Source organism: Arvicanthis niloticus, chromosome 4 (genome assembly GCF_011762505.2).
Source record: "Arvicanthis niloticus isolate mArvNil1 chromosome 4, mArvNil1.pat.X, whole genome shotgun sequence".
Classification (NCBI taxonomy): Eukaryota; Metazoa; Chordata; class Mammalia; order Rodentia; family Muridae; genus Arvicanthis; species Arvicanthis niloticus.
The window spans coordinates 81,767,750-81,792,535 of record NC_047661.1 but is presented as its reverse complement, the minus strand read 5'-3'; the positions used below and the strand labels follow the sequence as shown (position 1 = coordinate 81,792,535).

Sequence of the window (24,786 nt, the reverse complement as noted above, 5' to 3'; positions counted from 1 at the left end):
GTGGATGCTTTTTCTAGTGCAAAGACATATGACCCCTAAATCCATAGGCTTGAGCTCTAAGTGGAGCTAATCTGAGACTTGTAACCTCTGGGTACAAGGATCCATGGTAAGAATGTTCCATAGGGTGCAGTCACTCCGTTTTCATGCTTACCAGTTTTACACTTAAGCTCATACACCCAGTATGGACAGCACATGAGTGCACTGAAAATACAGTGCTCTCAAGGGGAACCTTCTTATCCTTCTAAAAGGCCACATGCACTATAGGCTCTCCTCATGACCTCTTCTGGGCTCTGAGGATTGCTACTTGCATGCAGCAAGCTAGGATTTAGCTTCTCATAACAGGGCAGCCCCTCTCTAGGCCAAGGATGAGAAGGTGGCTTCTTTCTCTTTCTTCCTTGCCCCATTCTATTGTCTGAAACCTAATGCCTGCCTCATTTTTTTGTGGGCATGTCTATCTGAACTAGGAACAATCTTAAACCAGAAATCCTAAACAAACAAACAAGACTAGTTTATACATGAACTAGAAGCCATATATTACCACTCATATATATGATAAGCTCTGTACACTACTAGGTTAAAGGTTCTACTTACACAATTTGGGGGGGGGTGCTATTTTGTTTCTTAATGACATTTTCAGGTGGGTATTCTATATCATTTGCCATAAGAAAACTGCCTTGACAACCACAAAAATGTCTAGGTTTTACTTACTACATCCTTGCCTATAAATGCAAATACTCCAGTGGTTACTTCAGCAGCAAAAATCACCAGAAGACAGGTAAAAAACTGTGGAGAGAAAATACTAATGTTATTAATTTAATATCTTTTCAATTTATTTAGCCTGTTTACATTCTCAGCTCTGTGATAAAACAAACCCAGCTCTGTGATATACAAAACAGCTTTTCAGCTTTATTTAGAGAAAGAACGAGGAAGAGGAAAAAGACATTTGACACAGCCATAGATGGGAAGCATCAGGCAGACATGGAAAACCCAAAGACTGATGGGAATGGGAAATGAGGGACGTCAATACACCCTGCTTCAGGCTCCCTGTGAGAAGTCCAGAGCCATCTCTCTGATGCCCCTCACCTCCTTGGAGGTTCAGAGCATCGACTGGGTAGCAGGTAACAGAGACACTTTTGTTGTTGCTTTTTCAAACAGAAGCTGGGGGTTAAAATAAGGCACCAGAGGGATGGTTGGCTAAGTTATTGATCTTAACCAGAAATGCTTTCCTTGTACATAACAGTTCTTTCCTGGCTATGAGAATCTTTAAGCTGCCTCATCCACAGTGGAATATTTCTTAAAGAACAATCAATTCTGAAGCACTCTTCCCCAAATGTCTTCCTCTGATGACCTCATTGTTTTCACATTTTCCATACGAGGCAGGAACAAAGATAATATTCTTCTCATGCAGGAGATGGAGAAAACAGACAGCAGAGGATCCAAAGCCAAGGCTTTATGTCCTAGAGGAGCTAGCACTTCAAACCAGGCCTACTGACTCCTTCCAGGGAAGTCTGCCAATCCACCCCGTGCCCACCCCATAAACCCCACTTACTGATCCGAGCACACACTGTGACTCACGCATGGCTCCACAGCACCCGAAGAAACCCACAGCCATCATCAGGGCCCCAGCTCCAACCAGCACATACAGCCCTGTGGATGAGAGGTCAGGGAGACCATTCAGAGCCTGACTAAAGACAGGGCAACCAAGCTCAGTGCAGGAGACAAAAGCCCCGCCTCCCACACCAGCGGGGCTCTGGCTTTCATCTCTGCAGAACATTCTGCTCCTACCTGTACTGGTGACACTTATTGTCTACACTTCATACACACGGGCTCACTCAGCAAAGCAATCCTATCTACCATCACAACAGTGGACATATCAGGAGACTGAACCTGAAGGAAGCTAGGTAACCTGTCTGCGAACACACAGCCAGTGAGGGGAAGAGGCTGCCTCTGCCTGCTGCTCAGAGCTGTTGCAATGAATGGGCACTACTTGCCTCCTAAAGTAGGAACACTTCATCCTGGACTGTGCACCTTTGTGCAGAGGAAGCACTACCACCCTCACAAGGCCAATGATACTGCATCCGGGGTAATCAGAAGCTGGCCTCACAGCTGGGACACAAGTCCAAGCCTTCTCTTGAGCCCCAGAGCCCCTTGTCCTTTGGACTTAATGGTTGTCTCCACCACTTAAGGACTTGAAGCCAAGGGTGTGGGAGGCAAGAGGAGCTGCTTACCGGGTAACAGGGGAGAGGAGGGGACGGACCTGGGATGTGGGTAAGGACAGGAACATAGGACATGCTATCATTAGTTTTGTGTGATTTTTTTTCTCCTTTCGAGGGCAGTGCCACAGATATTGGACACACAGGAGGGTTTGTTATAAAACAAAAATCAAAATAAACAACCCATGAGGGTGAACAAGGCAATAGACACCCACAATATTATTAGCAGCACCATGTTTGAACCGAGAGTTAACTGTCCTTTTGAGAATTTTAATAACAATTGCTGTGTGTGATGGGGAGTTCTTGTCAGGCTCCGGTGCAGTCACCTAGTGCAGGTTTACTGGAGCATCTTCCGAGAGGGCTAGGAGGTACCGAGCTGCACCATTACCTCCTTTCCTAGATGAGGAATTGGGCCCCAGAGAATCAAGTCATTGTCCCAAGGTCACACGTTGCTGCTCTCCCCAAGAGGTCATCCTCCTCCCAAGCAACAGGCCACAGCCAGAGCCTTACTTTGGGTGGTTGGAGATTTTACCTCCCAAGTCAAGCCCCAGGAAGATTTTCCTCACAAAGAAAAGGGACAGCAATCAATGTGCTGGTTCTGGCAGGCCCGGGCCAGGCCCTCCTGATTTCCTTCTCCCATCCTGAGATAAGGGATCGAACAATGCTAGGGCTGGGCCCGGCCCTTGACTCACTGGGAGTAAGGCTAACGATCTCTGTTTTTCCCTTTAGTCAGATGAGTCACCCGGAAACCATTTTTATACACCCGGAAGTGGTGGTGGTGGGGCACTTGGGTCCCACCCCTCTGGGGAACCCCTGACTCTGGTATTCAGGCACTTCCTGGGGGCTCCTTTGGGTTGCTCACAGCTGGTTTGTGGGCATGTCTATCTGAACAGACCTAGATAGGGCTGCAAGCTAGCAACACTGCTTCCTGTACCAGCCCAGCCCAACCCAGACCAAAAAGTCCTCAAGGTACCTGTGGGTTCCTAAGTGGGGAATGGTTGGCTGTGCAGTCTGGAGGGACCCCCATGTTTTCTGCTGTTTCAGCCCCATCGATCCCTCCAGGTCCCCTCTCTCTAAGAGGACCATTTATTTCATGGGGAATGGATGTGGTTACAAGAGAACTGATACCACTTAAATACAACAGTGTTGTTGGCTCCACCTCCTGAACACCTTACTGTCCGATGTCATCACTTTTCAAAACTCTTTCGTTTCTATCAACTCCTTGGTTCCTCAAAGCAGCTTAAAGAGGACACTCCTGTGATTTTACAAGAGGTCAGAGGCAAGAGTCCTGATTCCCACCCTAGACTCCTTACTGAGACAGTTGAATAAGGGGCAGTGGTGGCCATGGAAGCAGCAGCAGCAGCAACATCCAATCAGCGCTTTTCCATAATGCCTCAAGGAAGCGCCATCTTAATCTACTGACTTCCTGTTTACAATGCCTTCTGTCACTACTACTACAACTGCTGTTTGATCCAGTGTGAAGATAAGGTTGGGCTCACAGCCTGCAGTCCGGCTCCCTAAATCTTCATCTGTCGTACACTACACTCCAGGCAGCTGGTGACCATGTTCTAGTATGAATTAGGCCTTTGTAAGTTCCCACAGTTTTCTGAAGATTTAAGGCCTACAAATCCTCAAGTGAGAACCTTCAGTCAGTATATAAAAGTCCTGGACTGATTGCCTCATCCCTCCAGGCATCTGTGCTTAGACACACATTCTGAGATCCCATTGCAATAAACATGTATCAGGTTGTGCTCTCCAATGTCAGCCAAGTGGGATGGGATATCTCATATCCCAAGAAGGTCTGAGATAGGAAAGTGATGTCATGAAAAGGCAGGCTCCCAGTGTATAGGGGCCCGAGGGCTTAGGACAGAGGGTCTCCTGAGTGGGGACAGTTCACTAGGTCTCTCTGGCAACCATCAGATGTGCTCACTTGAACAATATGCAACACCCTGGTATGGGTAAAACAGCCTAAGCATCTCTGCAGCTTCTGCTCCTGAGGCCTCTCTATAGCAAGCCTCTGTGCATGAAAGGATACGCCTGTCCTCCTGGTTCAAAATGAGACACTTTGGAGCTGGAGAGAATCACAGAAGTTTCTTGTAACAAATTCCTCGGGCCTGCCAAATCTGGCTGTAAGAGTCTGCACAATGGAAAGCCTCCTAAGGCTTTCAAGGACACCTTATTTAAAGTATGGGTTTTAAAAGAGCTGCTGATGGATCAATTAGCTTCTAACTACATTTTAATTCCAAAATGGCTTCCATGGAGTCCTTTCTCCCCAAGAGCACACAAGACAAACATGTGACCTACTTAATAAGTCCCTTATGTTTTCTCAGCTCCTATTTTCCTTGATTTGAAAAAGGAAAGTCCTTTGAAATTGCATTTTATTGTTAATGGCTAGGCTCTGCAATGCCAATGAGATGCTACCAGCAGCAGCTTTTCTGGGACCATCTTCTTCCCTGATGATTCCATCTTCCCTCCTCAGAGTTGAGACCCTTCTAGAGGCATTGTTTCAGCTAACAAATGATCACGAGTGCCTGTTCAAGGCCCATTAGCACAAACTCATCTAAAAATCCTTTTTGGGAGTGGATATATTGGCATGCTCACCACTGCCAGTGATCTTGGCAGCAGATGGTCTTATGCAACCTGCTAATGATTGGGTTTTCATCTTTTTTTTTTTTTTTTTTTTTTTTGGTTTATGTGTGTGTGTGTCTGCAGAAGTTTTCCTTCCAGTTTCTCTTGAAAGCACATAATTCCAGCCATCATTCACTCAGTCTCCGTGGGATTTAGTCCCAGGATCCCTCACATACCAACCAGTGCATGCACCAGCCACTCATGAATGGCATTCTATTTACACATAATCCACTCACAACCCCCTGCATCCTCTAACTCTAGGTTACTTATCATATCTAGCACAACACAAATGTTCTAGAGTTGTTAGGCTTATTATTTAGGGATTAATGGCATGAAAAGGTCTGTACATGTTCAGAAGAGATGCATTTAAAAAAAAAAGATCTTTGATCTGGGGTTGCTTGAATTTGTAGAGGCTGAACCAATAGATGTGAACCAATTCTATGGGCTGGCTGTATCTATGTGTTTAGAGGAATATGTATGAGTCTGAACTCATGGGAAAGGGTTAGATGCTTTCTAAATAACAGCTGCAGCAGCTGCCAGATAGCAGTTAGTATTCTAGGTGCTTTATGTATCTTACTCCACATCACTGGAGGGAAGTACCACTTCCTGGTGGCTCAGTCCTCTCCAGGTGTACCTGTGCTCTGCACTTGACACATGTCAAGAACCTACTTGATGAGAAGGCCCACGTGACAACTGGTCTAAGCCCACCCCAACTGCTTCTCTATTGTGCAGTCTTCCCTCATCAGATGGCTTTCCCCCCTCAGTTCATGAATAGTGAGAGTTAGTATTTGTTCATAACTCGCCACTAGCTGAGTTGGCCCTGCACTTCCACAAGTTCACAGCTAAAGAATCGGAGATGCAGCAAATGAAAGTTGCAAAGCTATAACAGGCAAACTGGAATCTGGCCCAAGTGTGAACCCCAAGCTCCCAGGCTACATTTTCAGTAGAGACTCAGAACAGTGAATTTCTTAGCTAGAAATCTGACATGTATAAATGGTAGAGGAGTTCCTGAGATTTCTCAAATTGCTGTTTCCTGGGTGATTCCTCCAAAAGAACAGGCTAGGTTCCAGAACTCTGGGCTGCTGAGACTGGATATAAGAAAGTCCTCACCTTCTGGGTTGTGATCTGCAATTCTGGCATAATTATCTATTCTGATTCTTGTAGAATGGCTTTGGAGAAACTGTCCAGACATGGTAGTCTCTGTTATCCAGCTAGCATAGTGTCAGGTATGAAGTTAAAAAAATATCACCAGAGTGAGTCAGAGTGTTTATAAAGGCAAGCCAGCCCCTGGATGTTTAACTCTTTCCTTCCACACAACCTCCAGCCACAATCAAAGTCAGGCTCCAGGACTCTGAATTCAACAGGGAAAGACAGATGTAGCCAGGCTGTGACTCTGGGGAGCCAAGTGGCTCCTGTTTGTGTGGGCACCCCCAATGGAGAAACCTGCTCACATCCTCAACTCACAGACATGAGCTCATGTGCTCCAGCTTCCTGAGGCAGAGAGGACCACTCCCCACTCTATGATCCTGGAAGACCCTGAGGCATCCACCCTTCCAAAACATGGGGAGGGGCCAGTGGAGGAAATCAGATTGGTAGGTTTGTTGGAATTAGGAAGAAAAAAAGTTTCTGAGAGTTCCCTGAAAGAAACTGGAACTGAGAAGGTCTAGGAAACCCCAAATAACCCAAGTCCTCTCGCTGCCAACTCCACTCTTGCCAGCCTCTTCCTTCCTTACTAGGCAACCAAGGGACACAGAGACCCTGGATCAGCCGCTTGGCCTTGGCCTTGGCCCAGAGGGACACCAAATGGAGACAGCAGGCAGCAGTTGGTCTGACTACCTCCCTCCATGTCCTCATTTCTCTGCAATCGTGTCTCCCTGCTTTGGCTAATGCCTACCACTCTGTCTGCCTTGGATACTGGGTACAGAGCATTAGGACAGAGAGAAACTCCATTATCATGGAGGGAAAACAAGGATGCTAGAAGGGAGAGCATCCTTGCAAACATGGGGCAATCCCACAAAGCCTAACTGCTGCCTACTCAGAGCTATGCCATGTGTCTTTCTGGAGGTTTCCTCACTCTAGACTATGTGACTCCCCTTCTCTTCTGCCCTTCTCTGTGATCCTCCTCAATTCCCAAGAAGCTGGGGCTACAAGCAGGTTCCATTGCATCTGGTCTTGGCTTTGTGCCTTGAAGAACCACATGCTAAGCCTGTTTAGGATAGTCTTTAACTAAAGGGCAACGGGTATAAGCCAATGACTCTGAGACATGTTCTAAAGAAAAATACACAGAACATTGAGGCTTAGTGCCCCACACCTGAGGTCCTAGTACTTCGGAAGTGGAGGCAAGAGGATCAGGGATTCAATGATGACATCAGCTATTAAGTTCCATTCCAGCCTGGTCTACATGAGACTCGGCCTCAAAAAGCCCAGAAGCAAATTCAACAAGCATTACCTCCCGCTCCAGGTCAGATCAGTGAGCTAAGGTGCCTCCCACCCAGCAGGAGAGAGGGTGGTCCTATGGGGGCTGGAGAGACAAGTGATCCAGAAGCGGCTCCATCTGTGTTGCCTCTGGTTTGAGGTGTAATAAAGTTTCACACGTACAGTTTTAGATTCAACCTAAAAATATCTTGTGACCTCTTAACTCAAAAATGTCGAACAAACGCAGTCAGGCTAAAGTGTTCTGTTGACATTTAACCACTGTGACAAAAATCAGGGTTGAGTGTTTACCAATCCCAGAGCTCCCTGTGGTGACCATGAGGGTTAGCTACTCTACTCAAACATTTCTGCTTCGCTTTCTAAGCAAAGCCAAGTGGATGGACATGGCCTGAGACAAGAGATGCCTTTTCATGTCATGTTTGTGTGGACATGTATGTCAGGAATCTTTCTATAGTGACCAACCGTAGGAACCTACTCCACGGACTTGAATAGAATGGAAATTTAGTGAGCCACATAGCTGAAAATCCAGGCTAGTTCTCATCACAGGGACTCAAGTGATACTATCAGAACCCGGCTTGTGGCCATCTTGGCTCATCTTTTTTCTGTCTCCTCCCTGCTATGATTAAATGGCTGCCAGAAGCTGTAGGCTTCTAACTCCAGTAAAACATACAACTTTCATTTCTACCGATCTCCTTACACTTCCCAGTCTAATCCTAGTGGCAGTCACCAAACTGCTGGCGTAGCCCACTGTTTGTTGGCCTAAACACCCATAAGCTAAGCGGACCAAGAATGGATGAGTTACCTATCAGAGCAAAAGCAGTAAAACAGTCCATAAGCAGAGCCTGAATCCTTCTCAGTGCTGTGGGCGTGAGTGTGGGTGTGCCCACCTTGGTTCCTCAGCCCAGGCTGGGTGATAGTGAACACGGACACAGTCAGTGGTCAGACATTGGAGGACAGGGTTTTTGTAAGAACAAAGCACCAGGCACAAGGGAACTGAGGACCAAGAATTAGAGACATAGCCATCGCCATCCTCTTCTGGGACAAGGCTGGCTTACGCATAAGTATATGATGTGATCCCGGTCAATAGGCTGCATGAGTAGTCCATAGTTCTGGAGGAGGACGGGTAAAGTGGAACCTACTCCAGAGATGAAGGGTGTTTCCTAACTCTTTAAGATGAATTTTAGTTACATTTCCTCGATAGTTCTTTAAGTAAACAAATCAGTTTTCCTGGGGCTTTCTTCTATCCTGGAGAGAGGAGGAAGGGACCACAGAGGCACCTCCCCCAGTACTAGTTGAAGTGTATAGGTCTAGACTCAGTGGTTCTTGCCTCTCCCCTGTCCCTCAGACCCAACCTTTAGGGAAACTGAAGTCACTCACCCACATAGACATACTCTGGGGACTTGTCTTCTGATGATAAATCCTTTATGGTACCTCCAAATCGAAACCATAGTCCAAATGCAATAACGGCAGATCCGGCTAGCTGGAAGAGAAACAGCAGAGAGTTAACTAAGGGGGGAGGGGATCTGTACATAGGATGGAGAGCAGGATGCAGGTATGGGATGCCCAGGCTTGGAGGGTCGCCCCCTGTAGAGATTATCTTGACTACTCTTCATGTCTTTCCAGGAAAGAAACCAGGCTTAGAGGCAAAAGTATGGGCTCGGTGCCCCCCAGGGGCCCTAATATGACTGATCAGCTCTGGGCTGTCCTGATTCCAGTCACAGGGTTTGCTGTGCCATTGGGCTTTCCTGTGGTTATTTGGTACCCGTGGAATGAAAGTCCCTTCTCTCATGTGTGTGTGTGTGTGTGTGTGTATGAAAACCACTGTTCCAACCTTCTCCCTGCCAGGCATCTGCCCCTTTCATTATTGTCTCTTGCTGGGTATACTGGACTTCCTCACCAACATCTTAGTGAGTGGCCAGTGTCTCAGGGGGGAAGTCACCAAGAGCAAGATGAACTCTAAGACCTGGGGGAAGCCACCTTCTAAATTAGAAAAACAAACAAACTCACACCAGCCTCTGGCCCACCTACACTTGCTGATGCAATTTCCAATTATGCATTTATATGCATGCAAATATCCATGATGAAATCCCAAGTCTGCTCAGAGACTCCAGTAACCCCCTCTTTTTTATTCCTACATGCTGACCAATACCCTGCCCCTGCCTAGGTATGGTTTTGTAGGCAGTGAAGGAGGGTTTTTTTTTGTTGTTGTTGTTGCTATTTTGAGTTTCCATGGAAAGTGAGAAAAGGAAAAATATGTTTCTGAAAAGGAATGGTCTGTATGCTATGTGGCTCACGGAGAGGCTGAGTGGCTGGCACAGGCAGTGGCTGGGCAGGCTGGCGGCTGAAGAGTCATCATTGGGCTTTCTCTCCTGAGGCTGAAGGCTGTTACAGGCTTCACAACTAAGCTGACAGCTCTGTATGTCAATCACAGGACTGTCCCAACCACAGGCCCACAGGCTCCAGCCAAGGTGCTCTCCCCACAAACACCACTGGAACATCACTGTATCAATCAACACTTATTTATAGGGTACCTTGTGAGTGCAAAGCACTATGGGAAAATCAGCAGAGATGTAAAAAAAATATCATCCTGCCTCTGCCAACTCTTCCAGTTACTGTGGGGCAGGCAGCCCTATCCTTTCACCAGACAGAGAAGATCTGCTCTTATCTGTAAAGAAGAGAGCACCTACGGATGCTGGCAGCAGAAGCCAAGGAGGGAATGCAGACCAGAGGTGGAAGAAGGAAAAATCCAGTTAGGATTAGGCCAGAGGCCTTTCCAGGCCTTTCCAGGCAGGTCCCTTCTCTCTTGTAGGGCAGCCTGTAAACGAGACGGTGCTGCCCTTGGAAGGTTACCTGGTTGTATGCATGAGGACTTCCCCTCTTCATTTTCTGTTTCCCAAGGCCAACTCACTGTGTGGCTGGCTTCTTCAGAACTATGCAGGCCTGCCTTCAGTGAGGGGGAGTGGGTAACTGAGTTCCACCAGCTGGCTACTCCCAAGGGGAATAACTAAAGGTTTCCAGCCCTCAGAGAGGACACTAATTGGATAATTTGTGGGCAGCTAAAAAGAAAAAAAAAAAAAAAAAAAAAAGACAGGCTCAGCCGTCTTTTAAAAGACTTTTTACATTTTTTAAAAAGAGCAGGCTGGCATGGAAACATGAGATGAAATCATGCTATGGCATAATAGTATTTATCTTTGAAGGGTGGAATTACAGGTGACGTTTTCCTTCCTTCTTCTAAGGGTTCTACATTAATTATGCGTTAGTCTTCTAGGCTTCAAAACCATAGCTTTTGAGAAAGCATTGCATATTGGTTTTTACGTCCAATATGGAAAATGGAGAGTCTTCTTGTTCTGTGCTTAACTCAAGAAGGTGCCAGCTTTGGGAATCTGGCTGCTATGCACAGAGAGGAGTACTGTCTTTGGTCAAACCTGTCCCTAGAAATGCCTGGGGCTGCCTGGGATGAGTCTGCCCAGTGAACCTCACAGGCTTCCCTGCTTTCCCTGCTGTCTCTCTGGTGCCTTAATGGAAAGACAGAGTTTCCAAACACAAAGCAAAATCTATTGACAGAGGCCCTGGGCCCAAACCAGCAGCCACCACACAGAGTACGGAGGAGGTGACTAGTCTCAGGGACACCCTACCACAAGACCACATTTTTGGAATCTCTGAACACAAAGTCTAATTTATTGCTGTCTGGATCATCCTCCCAGACAGAATCCATCCGTCCGGTACTGGCACAGATGTGTTTGAGGCATAATGGAAAATGAAAAGAGAGGTTGCAGTTTAGAGCCACTGGGCAATGGGGAAAAAATCCATGCTTGCTCATCCAAGCCCCCAACCCCAAACCACACATACATGGCTTTCCTCTCTGGGTCAAGGAAACTATGGCTTAGCTGAATGTCATCACTGTGTGGCAGGGAATCCTCCCAGAATGCTGTGGGCTGTGTTAGGGGTGTGTGGGTGTGGAGTTCTCCAGGGCCAGAACAGTCTTTGCTTTGGAGGGAGGCACAGCAGTTACTGGCTAGCTCTTTGGCCCCTCTGAGTGCTCAAGATCTGTCAGGCTCATGGGATGCCATGTTTGCTACACTTGGGGTTGGTGAACTACACACTGGAAACTGCTCAAGAGGGGCAAGAATACCACACTAACCCCATTCCAGTGAGAGCACAAGAGGCAAGCCTCCTGTCAGGCACAAGGTTCTCATTACTGTGAGCATTCCCTACAGCAGAAGATGCTCTCCCCAGCACTCAAGGGAAGCTTGAGTCTCTGTAGTCCTAAGCTTTAACTCAGTAGGCTCCACATCCCCGATGCATAATGCTTTTAATTTCAGCCCATTTTGTACAGACATACTGCATCTATACTCAGGGAAAGCTAAAGCAAGCAAGAAATTAGCCCCTTCCCCATTCCCTTCTTGCCCCCACTTCTATCTCTCTTTACTCTTTCTCTGTTTCTGTGCACATTTAGTAACAACCAATCATGGTCCGACCGAGGCCAGGTACTGTGCTTCATATCAGAGACTCGGAAGACAATCACATAAAGTGAGACATGCAGTAAGATGCAGGAAGTGTGCCTAAGGGGAGGAGCACACATTACCAAGGGAGGGCACAGGGCACTGGCGGGTGGCAGTCATCCCCATTCTGATATATGTCTTGAAGAATGAGTTGAATTTCATGGAGCAGCAAATAATTAGTGGGGTGAGAAAGCTTGAGGCAGAAGGAACAGCACAGGGTAAAGAGCCATCCCTTACCACCATGCTACGCTGAGAAAGAGGCCAGTGTTGGGAAGCACATTGCATCCTCATCACAGGAGTGTGGGGGCAGCCTTGGCTTATGGCTTCTACTTAGCCTACCTCATCCTGGGAAGCCTACCGCAGGTCCCCGAAGGAGGGAAGATGGGAACTCAACTCTTTTGATGGGCGTGTACAGGAGCTGAATGTTGGTTGGCTGCCAAACACAGTGAATGCCATAGACAAATGCTCACGAGAGCCACAGAGAGGATGCCAAGGAATGGTAAGGAGACCCTGAGGGTCAGTGAGAATCAGTGTAGTGAGGGAACACTGGCGAGGGCTACTCTGCCCCTAGGGCAGTCATTCATACCAGCATCCCTAGCAGAACTATAAGAGAAAAAAAAAAAAAAAAACCACCATTGCTTTTTTAGGAATGGACTTTTCTTCTTATATTCATTGGCCTGTTTTGTATGGGAGCACGCGTGTAGACATCAAAGGACAACATGTGAGGCAGAGGCAACGGGACTTTTGTGCGTCAGAGGGCAGCCTGGTCTACAGAGTGAGTTCTGGATCAGCCAGAGCTGCATAGCGAGACTCTGTCTTAGATACGAATAAGAAAATCGAAAGGAAGGAGGGGAATGTTATGAGATAGGGTGGGTTTGTGGAACACAGGTGAGCCAACAGCATAAATACGCATAAATAAAAGGCAGGGGAAGGTGACTAGAACACCACAAGCAGGGGAAGGTGACTAGAACACCACAAGCAGGGGAAGGTGACTAGAGCACCACAAGCACCAGATGGGGCCCAGAAGCCATCACTGAACAGGACAGTCACAGACATTCCTTGTGGGCAAGTTATTTCAACAGCTACCAATGATCTAGAGAGTTTGCCGGACACAGAAAACTGTCCAGATGTCTTTAGAGAAAAAGTTTATGGTCTCAAACTCAGGGGCAAAAAGGACAGAAGGCAGATTCAAAGTATTCTGAAGCAAAGCAGACGGACAGAAAGTTTCTATCACGTAATAACTATCTGCAGAACACAAGTCCTTCAGCTTGAGGCAAAACAGCTCATGTATTTCAATTGTATTTCACTGCTCTTGTTGAGTTCCCCCCCCCCCCCCATTATGAACTGCAAACAAGGATGGCTCATCCGGCTGCCATAGTACTGAGGACGCTACTCTGCCTTCTCCTGGACACAGTCACCTGCATGACAAGGAGCCCATGTGTACTGCTACTCTGCTCTCGGCTGATGAGGCCCAGTAGAGAGGATCCTTTCTGGGCCAAAAGCATCCCCTGCAGGAGTTCTAGCCAAGCATGAGTGCTTCTACCCAGGTGGGACACAGTGGGAGGGGCCTCGGGTGCCTGAGTCTGGCTCCCTGTCTTTTCTCATGTGGGGACATCTGTTTTTGCTGTTTCATGAGCCAGAATGCTCTTCTGCGCTGCCCACAGAAGGCTGACTCCCCCGCCCCCTCAGCTCTCAGGTCATCTCCTTGGGGAAGCTTGTCCTGGCCTAGATATGCATGTCGTTTGATAGCTCACACAACTATTGCTGTTTAAATATTTCTGGGTTTTAAAGGCCTGAGCTCTGTGAGATGCGATAGCTCTCAGTTGTTGGCTGCTAAGTGTTTCCTCTCTGCCTCATAGAGCAGGCTAAACTGGGGCAGGGGAAACAGAGGTACCACTCATTCAGCTGTGGAAAGAACTGTTTTCTCCTTAAACCCACATTCTAAAGGCTACCCTCAGCATGATGGTTCTTGGAGCTAGGACCCTTGGTGGGTATGCGTGTGTTGTCTCAGCACTAGGAAGCTATGTTACAGACGCTCAGCATCCACTCACCCACAGAAAAAGACACTACCACACCTGCACTGGCTATCAGGTTTCCTAAGCTTTAGGGATGTGTGCTGAGAACCACAAATGGTCACAAAGAGTAAACCTGCATGCACCTCTTCCGGGGCAAGGTTTGCACACTTCATATAGCTACAACACAGACAGGCACGCTGCCCTTCAATGAAAGACAAATAAAACCAGCCCCATGTTCTTGCCTCACTATAGCGAAAGCTGTGTGCACACAAACCCAGCTCATTGCGAGTCTCCATTTTGGGATGAAGCCACATAAGGTTGAAAATGAGGCTTCTATTCTAGGGTCTCGGTGAAATGCTTTCAAGCTAATACTTGCTCATGGTGGCAACGCACGTCCTAGATGGACTCGTAGTGAGCACTCATGATTCCTGATCTGATTGAAGCCCCATTATGCCTCAGCTTTGCGGCAGGCAGATGTCACAAGCTCATTTGCTTTGGAAGATGACACTAATTTGCTCAAAGTGGAAAACCGGCTCCCAAGACTTTCATCGCATTACACAGCAAAAGCCAGGCCAGGAATCAGATGGTACTTTCTTAAGAGCAAGGATTTATTTTTTAAACCAGACAAAAACTACTGAATAGGTATGACATTCATACCAAACGGCCTCACAGGGACCCGATTGCCCAGGTCCATCAGGACCAGGTATAGACTAGGAGGAAGAACGGCTGTGACAACAGAGGCTGATAAGGCTGTTTGGAAATGGCTGTGGCTTCTGCATCTCCGGTGTGATTTGGCCTCTATTCCTTCATAAGGGCAAGTTTGTGCTTCCTTCAGGTAAGAGCATGTTTTCTATCATCTATCTATCTATCTATCTATCTATCTATCTATCTATCTATCTATCTATCTATCATCTATCTATCATCTATCTATCTATTCATTCATTTATTTGATGTGCATGTGTGTATGTATGGGCACATGTGTGCACTGCCTATGGCGGGGAGAGTTGGCTCTCATGTTCTGGGATGGAGCTCGGGCCATTAGGCTTAGTAGCAAGCCCCTTTGTCCACTGAGCCGCCCTGTGAGCATGCTTCATAGTGACTCAGTGTTTATTCTCTGCACTGCAATTCAAACTTTGATAGGATCAGAAGCGTTTTGTTCTCTGGAAAGAACACTTGACTGTGTGTTTGTGACAGACACGCCTTTTTCTGTTTGTTGAAGCTGTTATGAAGTGAAGTTGAGTGGGCCAGCTGAGCTTGTTGGGAGGTGGATTACAAGTGCTGGGGGTGGGGAGGACTGGAGTTTCAGGGAAAGAGAAAAACCTGGGGAAAGACGCTGGGAGGGAAAGAGGGTGCTGAGAACCTATTAATATCTGTGGACAGCGCATGACAGGTGCCTTCTGCCTTCTGGTTGAAAGTACAGGGGAAGAGGAGATTAGGGAGGAGCAAGAAGATGGCTTCACAGTCTTCCCTGTCCAGCAAAACAAAGTCACAGGTCACTGACTAATGTCAGGAGCAGGCATATAACCCCAGAACAAAAGCCTAACTCTATCAAGCTACGGCCTTGAGTTAACCCCACCACCCACTGGCTGCCTTTTCTTACCCAGGGGTAAGCTGTCTTTTCTAAGTCTCTGGATTTCCTCCTTGTAGCTGGGTCCGTACCTCTTGTCTTGCCCTCTGCATGCGCAAACACTGATCTTAGAAACCATGGTGACTGATGTCATATCTTGACTATACTGAGCTTTACAGAAGCTGAGATGAGATAGTAAATGACGCTGACTGATACTTATGTGTTCGCCTAACATTCAAAGAGGCTGAGAGGAGGACTTTGGAAAAAAATAAGTGGGATTTTTTTTAAAGATCTATGTTATTTTTTAACTGTGTGTGTCTGTTTGTATATGTGTACAGGCGAGCACACACTCAAGAATGCATATTTGCTCTTGTGCACTTGGGTGCAGGTGCCCATAGAGACCAGAAGGGAGTGTCAGGCTGGAGTTCCAAACACTCATGACTTTACTAACGTGGACATTGGGAACCAGAGGGCCATCTGCAAGAGCTGTGCTTTTAACTGCTGAGCCATCCTTCCAGTTCCAATGACCAGGACTCTTAAATAGTGACCAGTATTAGTGCTCTTTACCCAGTTTCCCATGGTTACAGTGAGAAATGGTAGCAGAAAGTAAATGCTGTGGGTAGAATTTGTACTGGGACAAGCAGTTACACTTTGTAGTAGACACCACAAGACCTAGATCGTCATTCTCTATAGACATTTTCTTAATATTAATTTTCTTACAACCTGCTTTGAGGTCACTAAGGAGCTGTACCAGTCCCTTCCAGGATGAAGGATGTACCATGCAGTTTTCTTTTCTTCTTCTTCTTTTTTTTTTTTTTTTTTTTTTTTTTTTTTTTTTTTTTTTTTTTTTTTGGTTTTTCGAGACAGGGTTTCTCTGTATAGCCTTGGCTGTCCTGGAACTCACTCAGTAGACCAGGCTGGCCTCGAACTCAGAAATCTGCCTGCCTCTGCCTCCCAAGTGCTGGGGTTAAAGGTGTGCGCCACCACTGCCCGGCACCATGCTGTTTTCTACACAACCTTCCCTGGCTCTTGCCCATAACTTAGGGCTGTAACCTCCTGTTCAATAATACTAGGTACACTTGTGCACACATGTACACACACGTACACACACGCACACAGATTCTTTTCATTCACTTTTACTATACGGAGCAGGAATACCTGTTTTTCTAGAAATGTTTTCTTTTGACTGTTCAGACTGAATAATGATGCCCATAGACAGGATGGCATGCCCACTCATCTACACAAACAGTAGCACATGCAGAGGATATAGAAACGGGGTGTCTAGGCAGGAGGGTATAGTCAGACCTGGAACCTGGACAAGACACTAAATTTCTCTAACCCCCTTGGCTTACCTGTCGGCAGGGGTAGGGAAGGAAGGTGCCCTCAGAGAGAGCAAGCTAGCTCAGCTATGTGCTTAGAGCTGAGAGTGTCTGGCCATTGGCCTTTCATGTCACTGTTCCATCCGATATGAAAGCATGATCTTCGGGAAGCCTCGCCCACCCTCGGGGGCTGATGCCTTAGTGTTCTGCCTCTGCCTTCTGTATTTTTCATCTCCTGCTTTTCCTGACAGCTGGACCTCCCCTCAGCTTTTAAAATAATACCAGAAAGCTGGTGCCCTTTACAAAGGCAATGACTCCATTTCTTTAACTTTAGCTTATTTAAGACCTAGTGAGGGGAAAGATGAAAATGTAGTTATGAGGCAAAGAATAATTAGACTGGAGTTGTCTAACAATTTTCTCCAATAAGACGTGGGGAGATGGCTTAATTATATTACGGTGCTTGCTCAGCAAGAGTGCAGATCTGGGTTTGATTCCCAGAATTCACATAAAGAAAGCCAGCTGTAGTGGCTCATGCTTGTAATCCCACTGCTGGGGAAGCAAAGACAGGGGGAATCCCTGGAGCTCACTGGCTGGCCAGCTAAGCCTATTCAGTGAGCTCTGGGCCAATGAGAGACTATGTGAAAATAAGTGAATGAATGAATGAATAAATGAATGGTGGATGACACCTGAGGTTGTCCACATACATGCATGCATACTTATATATACAGGTACAACTAAGCACACACACTGGGGGGGGGGTGGGAGTGGGGGGGTGGGCAGAGACACAGAGACAGAGAGAGGGAGAGAAATTTCTCAGTGTTATAAACATTTGTCATCTGTGCTGTCCTGTGCTGTAGCCACTCGGTACCAGTGGCTACTGAGTACTTAAAATACGTATGTGGGACTGAGGGCAAGAATATTACATTTTATTTCATTTTAAGCCTAAACAGCTCCATGTGTTCAGTAGCACGGCCGTCATATTGGATGAGCAGGTATAAGAAGCCTTACAGGCTCTTCCTAGCTCCCTGTTAGTCTGGGGACTCAGAAAGACTAAGGACAAAGATGCTGGAGCCTCAGCTGGACACCTAGCTCTGCCATTGGCCACTTTTGTGGCCTAGACATGTCTCTGAGTCTCTCTTCCCTCTGGTGGAACTTGGAGAGAGCAGTTACTGCTTCACAGGACTGTGGGGAGGGCTGAAGGGGCTGACACAAGGCTGTGCTCACAGGAGCAGTACCGCTGGGCTTACACCTAGGCAGGGCTATTATCCTTCAAGCCTCTGATCCCGAAATTAATTTTTAAAACAGCCTCTTGAAAAAAAAAAAAACCTCACCTCTCCGTGTATCTTTTCTCAGTTTCCTTCTTAGTTTCATCTGCCTTAAGCGAATCACAAGTTCCTTACCCTTCTCCTGTTTCAGCCACAGGTTGGGGTGTTTTATGTACCTGTTTGTTCCAGTATTTCTAGAATGCTTCAAGACTGAACCTGACAATGGGTACACGCTAATTGTAGACGATGTATTTTCCAAGCCAGCAGAAGATTGGTTTGGTTTTGTTTAGATAGGGTCTTACTTCTTTACTTGAACCAGGTAGTCCTTCTGCCTCAGCCTTCTGCATGCTGGGGTTACAGGCGGAGCCACTGTACCTGACGCTAGTGGATTTTCATTTCTTTGTGTGTGTGTGTGTGAATGTGTGTGTGCCTGGTGCCTATATATGCAAAGGTTGAAGGATTATGTAGGTGTGCTATTATTTCTGTGTTATTCCTCTGAGGCAAGGCCTCTCTTTAAATCTGGAGCTAGGACAGCAGCTAGCAAGCCCCAGTGATCTCCCTGTCTCTGCCCCCACACAGTGCTAGGTTACAGGAGCATGCTCAGCTTTTAACATAGGCTCTGGGGATTGAAGCGTGGGTCCTCCTGCTTATGCAGCAACTGCTCTGATCCACTGAGCCATCTCCCCATCTTCTGAAATACTCCCTTGGATGCCGTATTCCACGTCCCAATATGTCGATAATGTGAAAAGGTGGGAAACGAGAAAACCTTGGGCATTCTAGCTACTGTGCCTTTCAGCTGCCATGCTTGTAAAATGGGGCTAATTAAATTATCGTGAAAATTAAAAATATAAAGACTGTGAAGACAGAGGTCACTAACAATTCATTATCAGGTGAGATCATGTATGTGGAAGCATTTTGTAAACCAAAACGTCATATGCATGCTAATTCACCTTGTTGATTTCTCTCTTAACAAGAGCTGGGGATGGTGAGAAAGGCAGGCCAACGTCCCCCCATTCATATGTAAAGTGTGCTCCCACCTGCTGGACATTCCAACCTCATTTCCACCTTCCTCCATCTTTTAGAGACCCTAACACAGTTTGCTTCAGTCAGGGCAGGGCTATTTGCTTTAACAAGGAGAACAAGCCTGTTGTGAAGGTCCTGTCAATGTTAAGAGCAGAGGCTAGAGGTTACCCAGAGATACTCCAGGCAGGGTGATCTAGAATAACACTGTGAGATGCATCTTGTGATGGTGATTCTAGGACTGCCAAGGATTAGTGTAGAAGAACCCTTAAGACAATAATGATAAAATGGTAACTGGAAAAGCCACCCTGCCATCCAAGAAACAAGAGTCTTTGAGCTCTTGAGACTGCATCTCAAACAAGGGTCTTCAAAGTGTCTTTAGAGCACCGATGCCAGCCTCACCAGGGGGCTTGTTATAGGTGCAGACCTACTAAGTCTGAATATATAATTGAATAGGGTCTTATGTATTAACATTCATATTATACTAGGAGAGGCCTGGACCACCAAAGCCTGTGCCATCTCCTTCCCTTGCCCTCTATCTGGTAGCATAAGAAGCATGGCAGGCACCTAGCAGTTCTCCACATGAACTTTTATCTAGAACCCTGTTGAGTCTTTCAGATGCTCAGGGACCAGAAGAGAGGATGCCAGCTAACAATCCTTGCCTTCGAAGGGCAAAGACCAGAGAGGGGATGAGCTATTATCAAGGATAACATGGCGGCTAGGGAAAGGGCTTTAATCTTTCAATCACAGTCCAGGATGTCAGGCTATAGCAAGCACCTAGCACTTGCTGGCTGAATGAATGGATCATAGAGGGAGGACACCATGCCTTTCGGAAGCTGTGAGACTCCAGTTATTTTGACTGGCTGGATGTAGGGCATGTGTGTGCTCCCTCTTGCCTTGAGGAGCCTCCAGAATTATAGGTTCTGCTTTCCCGCCTGTGCCTCTACTGTTTGAACCCCACCATCACTAACAGAACTTAGGTTCTTAAGCATGTGCTTTGTGCGAGCTGGATTCTTACTGTGCATGTATTAACGGGCTTTATCTACATAAACATCACAAGGTGACTTGCATACTACTTTACTATGCTCATTTTACAAACGAGAAGATGGAAGCTCAAAGAGGTCAACAACTGAACCCAATCCCCAGGGTAGTGAGACCTACAGAGCTAGGAATAAACTCCAGCAGGCTGGTACCACAACCCACCGTTCACACTTTAGTTTTCTGGGTTTGAATGGCCTTACTGCATACACCCACTAAGGTCTACCACAACACTAGGACTACAGCTCTGACCTCTCCAGACTGGCCATGCTGTGCACTCTGCTCTGCCCATCATCTCTTGGTCCCTCTGGTTTCACAGTCGGAGAGGCTGGCCAGTGCATCTGTTTTCCCACTTCAATAGAGATCAGCAGTGCAGGCTATGGATGGACAGCATCTATCTAGCAGGCTGTCCTAGAGACTCCAGAGGCTCTTCCCCCACCTCCTGCACCATCCTTTCTAACAAGTGTCTGCTCAGCCCTTGCTGTTTGAGATGTGTGGGAGAGAGCAGGAACCACAAGCTGTGAGTCAAACAGCATTCGCTCCCGAGTCAAAGGGGCAAGTCTTTTCAGAAGCACCTAGTAGGCATCACCAAGTGAAAACCCAAAGTTGCATCAGTCATGGTGAGGAAGAAAGGACAGCGCCTTCCCACATGCCATATATGGCATGTAACTTTCAACCAGGAACAGCCTTGCTTCCTGTTGGAGTCAACCCTGAGCAGCCCAGAGAGCACAATGATAGGAAAACGCTGAGCAGACAACAACAAACCAAGGAATAAACAGTGCCCAGGCTTTTCTTCCAACCAACATATGTGGCTGGGTGGGTTGTACTGTTTTGTTTATATTGCTATGCAACAGAGGGGAAGGAAAAACAGGTGATTTCAACGCAGTCAGGACTACTATACTAAGTATTGTGACTGTAGATCCTAAAGTCAGACCTGGCAGACGCAGGGCAGACACCCCCCATTAATACAGTAAGGCTAAGGACTGGGCTTTACTTTGGGTTTTAAAGCAATCATAACTCGATGTGAGTCCAGCTGGGTTTCCTGTGCTGGTTCTCAAAGGTCTGATTGACGGTTAAGAAAACCAGAGGCGCAGCTGAGGGGACTGGCAAGCCAGCTGCCGGGACGAGGCTCCAAATCTGACTCTCAGACCACAAAACACACTCTACAGCCTCCGTGCCTGCCTCCTGGCCAACTTCTGTCAGGACAGGAAAGACTGTCACCAGGGGGACCCTTGACCTCCAAAGGAAAGACATGTATGGGTGTGTGAGGATACTCAAGTCCCAGCTGAAGGTTTCCTTCCAGGGAAAGCTCCCCAATCAGAAAACAAAACAAAACAAAACAAAAACAAACCATTAGTAACCAGGGCAGAGCTTCTGTGGAACTGGATTCTATATGAATAACTATCCCATACAATCCACTTTCCCAAGTCAATCTCCGTTTCAGTTCGTCCCTTCACTTTACCAGGAAAGCTGAATGTACCTGCTGCTCATCCATGGCTTACCTCCTCTCAGGGAGCCACTGAGTCCTCCCACCTCTCCTGGACTCAGCCTATGAAAGCAAAGTTCATCAGAGAGTCAGCTCTCCTGACAAGGTTGACAGCTGATGTCTGATAACGGTCAAGAAGGCTGTTCACATCCAGGTGTCTAACCTGAGGATTCGTTAATTCACTCTATAGAGAGTTACTCAGTACCTTCTGTGCTGGATACCCTTCTAGGGGCTAGGGAAATGTCTGGGAAAAACAACAGAAAAAGTTCCTGCTCTCAGGGAGTAGGCAATTTTAGTGGTGGTGGGGAAATATCCAAGTCTGAGTTGAGAAGATAGTGTGTAGCTAGTCACCAAAGAAGTCACATGTAAGCCATTTGTCACACATAGATACCATTTGCCAACAGTAAGGACACCAGGAGAAAGACAGTGACTAGCTAGTGAATGCTTCCTGCATGCTAGGCAGTTAGCAACAAAAATAACAAATAATTTCAAGCCCCTATTACATATGGCTGGCTTAGGATACTTTACACATTTCCTTAGACTCCTCGGCACAACTCTGTCCCTCTAATTGTACAGATGGAAGCTAGTCCTGGAGGTAAAGCTAACTGGCTCTGGTACATCCCCTCATCCAAGTATACCATGCTTTGGACCTCGGCACTCAGGCCCCATGGCTTTGCCACTCAGATGGCTCACAATCCTTTGCTCTGCTCCTCATCTGGTGGCTTCCCTTTGCCCACCTCTGTTCTCCCATATTGAGCTCTGATGTCTCTCAGGAGAAGTTGTTTAGGCTCCTCACTGGTACTGGGGTTGCTTCTCTGAACTCTGCCTTTAGCTCACATATAGAAAAGGCCATCTCCAATCTCAGTGACAGGCACTCAGACTTCACTGGAGTGCCACTTCATCCCTGTGCTTATGACTCGGGTGTGAAACTTGTCACTTGGTCACCCCTGCTCTTGTTGTTCAGTAAGGGCTGTTCTCTTAGCTGCAGTAGCAGCTTTGGGAACAGCATCTATCTAGGAATTGTTTAATAGTGGTTCTGAAACATGCGTGTGGGTTAAGATTACCTGGATGCCTTCTAGAATGGCTTCCTGGGCCCCTACCTCACACTATCTGATTCAGGGAGCCTGGGCTGAGTGAGAATGTATGTTTCTGAAAAATTCCCGGGGAGCCCTGATGCTGTTGACCCAGGAGCCACATTCTGGGGACAGCTGTGAACCCCCACAGGATGAAGATGGAGGAGGTAGCCTTTGAGTTCTGTATCTGCCACGCAACAGCTTTGGGACCTATCTGAGCCTCTGTGTCTTCATCTATGAAAATGAGGATGTCCTGCTTCCACATGAACATCATAGTAAGGTAGGGGTGCAAAGACGGATAGAAGGTACCCAGCACTGTCCCTGATGCACTGCAAAGGTTTGATAAGTCTGGGGAAGCTGGCACAAAATAAGCGCTAAACCCAGTCTGAGAGATTTCCCTCTCTGGCTCTCACAAAAGTTTGCCGTTGTAAGCAGTGAGAGTGATGGGTGTCACTGCAGCATGGCACCTATAATTAACAGCCTTTGAAATTAAGCTAGACTTCAAAGCAAAACAAAACAAAAAACACAAGAGCACGCAGAAAGACTTCTTCTTGGAGTGTGATGGGTGCAAATGCCAAGTCCTACAAAGTCTATGTGTAGTTTTTAAATACAGAGGATGTCCCCAGGTACCTCCTCCAAACTGTCCCCTGCTGACCAATGTTGGTCATGTCCATGTGGTCTCTGAAGAGCTTAGAGTTGCTGGAGTCACCCAGACTTCAAGGCTAATGGGTTGGTAGTCACATGTGGACATAGTTCAATGATTTGTTACTTATTGTCCATACAACCTCCTCAGAGCAGATTGGACAACCATTGCCACCAGCCCACTAGTTTCAAAGCATCCCAAAGCATCTCTGCTCCTGCTGTTACCCACTTTCCCCGAAGCAAGACTCTTGTCTTCCCTCAGGGTCTTTCTGAGCAGCTACACTGGCTGGCATTCTCTTATTGGAAGCCCAATAGGGACTGTGCAGAATGGACCTCTGACAGTTTTCCAGCGCTTGGGAGAGAGTATTCCAGAACTGGTCCACCCCTCACTATGCCCTGCTAACACAGGAGACTGGGTCCATGGCCCTCTCTCTGGCTGTCTCCACGCATCTCTACCCGGGGAATGCTGCCAGGTCTACGCCACCCTGCAAAGTTGAATGAGATCATTCCAGGAGTACTGGTTGTCCGCAGGGACCCTGGGGAATGTTGCTGCTTTTCCAAAACCCCTCCATTTTCCAACCCCTCATGGAACAGTACCCACCACTGCTCACCCAGCAGTACCTTTCCCTAAAGCCCAAGAAAAGGACTATCCTCCCCCACCCCCCATAATTTTCTCTACTCTCATTTTCCCAACAAACCACCAACCAAGTCCGCACACTCTTGGTTGGGGCGCCACCCCAGGCAGCCCCACGGTAGGGATTTCCCTCCCGGAGCCTTGGCCTGGCCGCCGGGCTCCCCAGAGAAGGCAGCGTGAGAAGTGGGTGTGTGTACACAGCAGGATGCAGAGAGCACGGGCCACCAGGCCCTCCAACCCTCGGGATGTGGGGGCCGGCTAGGTCCCCGCACCTGGCGCCACCCGCCGGGCGATGCTGCCGAAGATGATGGCTCCTTTGGGGGGGGAGCATCGCACCCTGTCTCCTCTTCTCACCACCTCTGGTAGCTCAAGCTTCTCTGTGTCCTCTCCCCTTTCATCTGTCCCCTCCCTCTTTGTCTGCTTAGCGCCTCTGAATATCCTGCCCTCTTCTACGGCCCAACTCTATTGCGGTCACCTCCCCGGGGATCCTGGCCCCCAACCGGCCCGCCGGTTCGGGTCTCACCCAGAATAGCAGGTTGAAGCCGAGCAGCAGATACTTGATGCACCGCAGGCCCCCGCGAAAACGCCCCATGCTGCGACCCCGGCGGCGGGCTCCCGATTCCCCAGGCCCGCGCCGAGCCCGGGGAGCAGCTGGCGCCGGCTGGAGGGGCGGGGCGGGTTGGGAGGGGCGTGACCTGTGGGCGTGGTCTGCGGGGATCTGGACGCGAGCGGCCAGCTGGCTGGGGCTGGGGCGCCCTGTGGTGGAGATCCCGGTCCCACGCACCCGCTCCGGCCTTTGGAGGTAGCACCACCTTCGTCCACGCCGGTGGGCTTGGGCTCCTGTAGTTATCCGAGCATCTGTGTGCCCACCCGGGACGCGGGGTCCATTTAATCAGTGCCGGGTGCCCAGACTCCCTTGAGGCCCTCGATGATGGTTGAAGTTATCCTGGA

The 24,786-nt window shown here is 47.8% G+C and overlaps 1 protein-coding gene across 1 annotated transcript in view; it reads right to left on the bottom strand.

Moving 5' to 3' along the window:
* The window catches only part of Tspan2 (tetraspanin 2), a 37,726-nt gene extending 13,205 nt beyond the window's left edge, over positions 1-24,521 (bottom strand). Inside the window, exons 1-4 of the mRNA XM_034500733.2 lie at positions 24,359-24,521; positions 8,652-8,754; positions 1,550-1,647; positions 709-783 (exon numbers count right to left, since the gene is read on the bottom strand). Of these exons, the coding sequence (XP_034356624.1) occupies positions 709-783; positions 1,550-1,647; positions 8,652-8,754; positions 24,359-24,427 (345 nt within the window). The 5' untranslated portion in view covers positions 24,428-24,521. The remainder of the gene's footprint in view (positions 1-708; positions 784-1,549; positions 1,648-8,651; positions 8,755-24,358) is intronic.
* Between the last annotated feature and the right edge of the window lie 265 nt (positions 24,522-24,786).